Here is a 6,342-nt window from a genome sequence, read left to right as displayed (position 1 = left end):
ACACAAATAGTCAGGCTCAGTGGCGGCGCCAGAGATTTCTTTTGGGGGTGCTGTGGGGTAGCTTGACCTTTCATAGAGCGTGCTCAAACATTTAGGGTTTCCCATTAATCTACCGGTCGCTACAGTGGAATTTTCTACTGCAACACTCCCCACGCACATACACTATGTACCCGCGACTGTTACAATGAAGGCTCGATATCAAGTCTCGGCATATAGGTGTAAGCAGGGGTAAAGTGCTATATTTATAGGTGGTGTGTGGACCTCACATAGGGGGGGTCCGGGGGCATGCTCCCCCGGGAAGATTTTTAAATATTGAAGTTGAAAGCATCAATCTGGTGCACTTTGAGAGCAAAATGAAGAGATCTATGGATACATCTCTCAACACCCAGATGAAACAGAATTGTAAACAGATTTACTATTTCTTTATGGATATTTTATAAATCACTCTTTTAAACTTTATTCTTGTTTTACTGTCATATAGTATTTCATAGCTGTTTTTCATGTATTCTCTTATTTTTTTATAACTATAATGATCATATAAACGTGTGCCTCGGAAATAATTGTTTACATTAATGGTGACCAAAACGTTTGAGACCCACTGAGATAACACTGAGAGTCCTTTAGCTCACTGAGACTCTCAGTCTGACAGGAGAGGACTCTCCTCCACTTTGTTGTTAAAAAAACTCCTTATATCCGTTAGCATAGCTCGCTAGCACCAGAAGCTAACATCAACGATCTCCGGTACCGGTGCGCTATCTCTCTCTCTCGCTCACGCACGCACACAAAATGGCTCGTTCCACACACACACACACGCACGCACGCACGCACGCACACACAGAGCCGAGCTTTAATGAAACACAGAGACCCAGACGTAATAGTACTGTATCATATTATTTTCGAATCAATAATTTTTCAAAATATGATTTATTTATTTTTTATAATCTTTTTTTTTTTTTTAATAACCATTTTTCCTCCTGGTCTCTCGCGCCCCCCCTGTCATGCCTCTGCGCCCCCCTGGGGGGGCGCGCCCCCCACTTTGAGAACCACTGCACTATGGGATGAGCCTCAACGCGTATGCAAACAGAAGCATCAATCTCATTACGCCAATCCTGATTGGCTGGTGATCTTGACGTCAACGTCAGGGAATCCACCCACCCTTTAAGTAGCTTGCGCTACGATGCAGCGTCATTCAAACACCTCTTCTCGCTTCAGAGCACATCTCGAATATCAGTAACCGGGCTAGCTTAACGGTCCACAGACTGAACCCAAAGCTAACATTCGGTCGACGGGCGCTTGCCGGTTACTTTTTTGCTTTGCAAGAAGACTGAACAATATTAACACACCAGTTAATATTGTAATCTGCCTCGCCGTTTCTTTCTGTCGAAATAACGGTAAGGTTTGATTTTTTTCTTCAAGCTAGTAACATACCTGTTGCTAGTTTTTTCTTCCCTCCACACCGACACCACGGTAAAGAGGACGTTCTATTTTCTCTCTCACACCAGAGGAGACAGAGATAAAAAAAGAGAGGTATTAACACACCAGTTAATATTCTTTAAAGAATAAAATCTACACCGTCGCCTTTTTTCCTTTCGGACTAACGGCAAGGTTGGATTTTTTTCTCAGTAACGTACCTGTTACTAGCGCGTCCACTCCACGCCGACACCCCGGCGAACGAAGATGGACCCTTCTCTCCCTCACACCAGAGGAGTCAGGGACTCGGAAGCTCGGCTATGCGGCTGCGGCTTTAACATTTCAGGCACAGACTCACACCAGGTCTGCTCATCCTGCCTCGGGCAGGAACACGCCCAGGAGGCTATCGATAACCCCGGCTCGTGCGGGTATTGTACCCGCTTCACCATTAAGAGCCTCCGCCGACGGTTAGCACGCCAAGCTAGCTTGTCGGGACGGGACCCCCTCATGTCCGCTGATTCGCCGGCCGGTGTTGTGTCACATTATGCCTCCCCGTCATGAAATGCCCCCCTTGTCACGGGAACGCGCATTTCTAAATGACACGTTTCACCTCTAAATGACACGTTAACACCATAGGTTTACACCTTAAAACGATGTTTAAAACGAAAAGTAAACGTTCAGGGTTTTTATTAATGGTAATTTTCAGACTGTGAGTTGTTTAGTGGTAGCTCATAGTCTTGATTATTCTGGTTTAACTTTTCGCTCCGTATTTGAGGTGTCGAAATTCGTTCGTCACTTCCTTTTCAGTTTGTTTTTTTAAATGTTTTTTTTTATCATTATTGTTACGTCCTGTCTGTATAAACGTGCTTTAAAATGTATTGTTTAATTTTATATAGTTGTCATCTAATAATCAAAATATGTTTACAAATGTTACATAGTCTTTGTCAGCATATATGCTATGCGTACAAAATAAAAGTGTGACATTCATGAAACTTGCTCCATTTATTGGTACCAGTCCTAGAACCATACCCTGAAAAATGCTTGAGGGTGGGATTCATAGAAACCTATTTTGGTGGGGGGGGAATTATATGACAGGCCTGGCCATCACAATATGCCCCCCCTTGCTATCTTACAAAATAAAAGTGTCACATTCATGAAACTTGCTCCATTTATTGGTACCAGTCCTAGAACCATACCCTGAAAAATGCTTGAGGGTGGGATTCATAGAAACCTCTTTTGGTAGGGGGGGGGGAATTTTATGACAGGCCTGGCCATCACAATATGCCCCCCCTTGCTATCTTACAAAATAAAAGTGTCACATTCATGAAACTTGCTCCATTTATTGGTACCAGTCCTAGAACCATACCCTGAAAAATGCTTGAGGGTGGGATTCATAGAAACCTCTTTTGGTGGGGGGGCATTTTATGACAGGCCTGGCCATCACAATATGCCCCCCCTTGCTATCTTACAACATAAAAGTGTCACATTCATGAAACTTGCTCCATTTATTGGTACCAGTCCTAGAACCATACCCTGAAAAATTATTGAGGGTGGGATTCATAGAAACCTATTTTGGTGGGGGGGGAATTATATGACAGGCCTGGCCATCACAATATGCCCCCCCTTGCTATCTTACAAAATAAAAGTGTCACATTCATGAAACTTGCTCCATTTATTGGTACCAGTCCTAGAACCATACCCTGAAAAATGCTTGAGGGTGGGATTCATAGAAACCTCTTTTGGTGGGGGGGCATTTTATGACAGGCCTGGCCATCACAATATGCCCCCCCTTGCTATCTTACAAAAATAAAAGTGTCACATTCATGAAACTTGCTCCATTTATTGGTACCAGTCCTAGAACCATACCCTGAAAAATGCTTGACAGTGGGATTCATAGAAACCTCTTTTGGGGTGGGGTGCATTTTATAACAGGCCAAACAATAGTTGCATTGGTTGAAATGACAGTGGACAGTTAATGATGGTTCCCTCGGGGCATTATGTGCATCCAGGGCACAAGTACGGTTGATCAACTGGCGGCCTTTGTACACATTGGTGGTGGTACCACTGCTGACAAATGTCACAGCAAATCTGAGAAAACAATAAATACTTGTTATGTAAGGTATGCATTATGGGATTTTGTTATGATAATAGAATATCTCTAATGTATTTCCCACTAACATTCTAACCATTCCTTCAATAATCGAAATCTTTCAAAAACATAAATGTTGTGTTATGAGAAAGAAATACATTTTCAACAAAAATGTATGGAAAAACAAGCAAAACATTAATCCTTTATCAGTTAATGCTGAAGATGCCAAATATAGTAGCAATTACCAACGCAAATGTTATGTTGATAAAGTCTGGAAACATATTTCTGCTAATTTTCTTTATTTGTAATGTGCAATAGGAAATTACCCAATGTTCTTCATCCTGCTCCTCCATCCCGCAGTAAAAGCAAAGCCTGCTTAGATCATCTGTTGAGACAAAACGTAATCAATATCTTCAGATAAACCACATTACAGATTTGGGGTCAAGGTGACCCATTCCAATTTTTGACTAAAAGGTCAATTATATAAGGACACATTTGTTGTGGTCTTTTATTATTTTGTGTGAAGAAAAGGCAAAACACACACAAACACATAGATTTTCTAAATGATTAAATCTGAGCACAGAGGAGCCATCTGCTCCTTCTTTCACTCTCCTTACCCTCTGTAGAATGGGAACCTGCACAATGTCATTACAAAACATCCAAAAACTTCTTTCGCACTGTACGCATCAATTTAAGTTTGGTTCTCATGGTTCTTTTGTTGTTCATCACATTAGCTTTACAGCTTTGATTATAATAAGTTCAAGGTAAAAATTAACTGAGGATATCAGTTAAAAGTAATACACACCAATGAGCACATTGAAAGGAGGAAGATGGGGAAATCTCACATCTTAAATAAACCGCAGAATTGAAAGGGTGTGTTAGAGTGTGACGTGTGTAGCCTATATGAAATTGCAGTTGAAGATGCCTGCCTGCGATGCTTCATATGTTATCTGTTTGGAGTTGAGATACACAATATACTGTATGTAGTGACTATTTACCCTAATCTGTACTTAAGCCACTGTGTTGCTTTTAAAACCCTGATAATGTCCCTGGTCAATATTAACCCAACAGTACCAATGGTCCAAGCAGTGATACAATACAACAATTTGCATGGCACATTATTAATATACTAGGTTATTGATGCATACTTATGAGATACAATTAATAAAAGTAACTACATGAAGTCATTGACAATGTTGAGAAAAGGTAACAAACCAGATTCTCTGAGGAGAGAAGTAGCAATGTCCAGCCTCAGCTCGTGCACTGCCTTCTGTGAGGTTTCAAACTCAATTGACTCCCCCAGTAAAATCTTCTCTGCAAACTGAAGAGAACCTTGATTAGTATATGGACTGCATGGTCTATGATTTTACCCTCAAATGGAATACAGACAAATTACCCAACAGATTTAAAGAATGACATGTTGTATATGTGTAGTTTGACACAATTCAATACATCTTTGATCAAGATGTATAAAAGCAAGTCAAGATATTCAGTCTAATTGCTACTGAATTTGAGTTTGAGAGTAATGTTTGGCTAAATGCATTTCACACTCACTTTTAAGGCCAGGACACCACAGGATGTGCTGTCTTGTTGGCGATTATGGGGGAGGGTGCTGCATGTCCATCTTGACACCTTGCAGCCTTTCATCCTCATAAAGGCTCTACAGTATGTATATAGTACATGTGTCAAGATGCAGCACATCATTGTCAAAATACTCATAAAACACCGGAACTAGTACACTGTATCAAATGTACCTTGTAGACTGCAGGCACACCTTCGTTTTGCCTTTCCCTTCTCCAAGTGGATCCAAGAAGAGGGTTTTCTTCTCATGGGGGTACATTACCTTTTATTATTCACATGGAAACACAACATGCATTAGGCAGGAACCATACATTACGCAGGTACGATGTAGGGTATTGTTTAGATTTGATCAATAATAAGTGACAGCATGTATGTGTGGCCCGGTTATCTTGCAAATCACTAATTATATATGGTGTATACAGCACTATAGATACAGATTGGAGCTTAAAATATGCTCCTATTCTCACCACCAACATCCAATGATGGTTCTCGTTCACAATTCCCACGATGACTGTGTGCCATTGGATCAACCTGAGAGTAGTTGCAAAAGTATTACATTCCTGTTTAAAAATGCACATTTGCAACATTTACAAAAGCAAAGTCATTCCAATCATGTACATACCCGGATTCTTCCAAATTTGTGTTTCCAGATGGCGGTCATAGCGTAGCTGTCAATAACAGCTGCTTGACCGTCATTGCGCTGGTTGATTTTTCTGGGTATGGTTCTAGGACTGGTACCAATAAATGGAGCAAGTTTCATGAATGTGACACTTTTATTTTTGTAAGATAGCAAGGGGGGGCATATTGTGATGGCCAGGCCTGTCATAAAATGCCCCCCCCACCAAAAGAGGTTTCTATGAATCCCACCCTCAAGTATTTTTCAGGGTATGGTTCTAGGACTGGTACCAATAAATGGAGCAAGTTTCATGAATGTGACACTTTTATTTTGTAAGATAGCAAGGGGGGGCATATTGTGATGGCTAGGCCTGTCATAAAATGCCCCCCCCCCCCCCAAAAAAAAGAGGTTTCTATGAATCCCACCCTCAAGCATTTTTCAGGGTATGGTTCTAGGACTGGTACCAATAAATGGAGCAAGTTTCATGAATGTGACACTTTTATTTTGTAAGATAGCAAGGGGGGGCATATTGTGATGGCCAGGCCTGTCATATAATGCCCCCCCCACCAAAAGAGGTTTCTATGAATCCTACCCTCAAGCATTTTTCAGGGTATGGTTCTAGGACTGGTACCAATAAATGGAGCAA

General features: G+C 41.2%; 1 protein-coding gene across 2 annotated transcripts; it reads right to left on the bottom strand.

The window, feature by feature from the left end:
- Window positions 1-3,282: 3,282 nt before the first annotated feature.
- LOC117562480 (PHD finger protein Alfin1-like) lies at window positions 3,283-5,862 on the bottom strand. 2 transcript variants are annotated; one of them, XM_034240315.1, is made up of 7 exons: window positions 5,703-5,862; window positions 5,548-5,611; window positions 5,254-5,342; window positions 5,054-5,159; window positions 4,715-4,820; window positions 3,826-3,884; window positions 3,283-3,498 (listed from the first exon to the last, which is right to left on the bottom strand). In XM_034240315.1, the coding sequence occupies exons 2-7, from the start codon at window positions 5,554-5,556 to the stop codon at window positions 3,406-3,408; spliced, it is 462 nt and encodes a 153-aa protein (XP_034096206.1). In that variant the 5' UTR covers window positions 5,557-5,611; window positions 5,703-5,862; the 3' UTR covers window positions 3,283-3,405. The 2 variants fall into 2 exon arrangements, with proteins under 2 accessions (XP_034096206.1, XP_034096207.1); XM_034240316.1 differs by lacking the exon at window positions 5,703-5,862 and having other exon boundaries at window positions 4,715-4,784; window positions 5,548-5,649.
- Window positions 5,863-6,342: the final 480 nt, after the last annotated feature.

Source organism: Gymnodraco acuticeps, unplaced genomic scaffold, assembly GCF_902827175.1.
Source record: "Gymnodraco acuticeps unplaced genomic scaffold, fGymAcu1.1, whole genome shotgun sequence".
Classification (NCBI taxonomy): Eukaryota; Metazoa; Chordata; class Actinopteri; order Perciformes; family Bathydraconidae; genus Gymnodraco; species Gymnodraco acuticeps.
This window is presented reverse-complemented; position numbering and strand designations above follow the sequence as displayed.

Bases quoted from the DNA above. Each gene is read 5' to 3' on its own strand.
- LOC117562480 (XM_034240315.1), bottom strand. The intron at 5,160-5,253 runs GTACATTTGATA...TACATACTGTAG, and splicing joins GTGTGCCTGCAGTCTACAAG to AGCCTTTATGAGGATGAAAG. The intron at 3,885-4,714 runs GTTTGTTACCTT...TTGTCTCAACAG, and splicing joins TTCTCTCCTCAGAGAATCTG to ATGATCTAAGCAGGCTTTGC.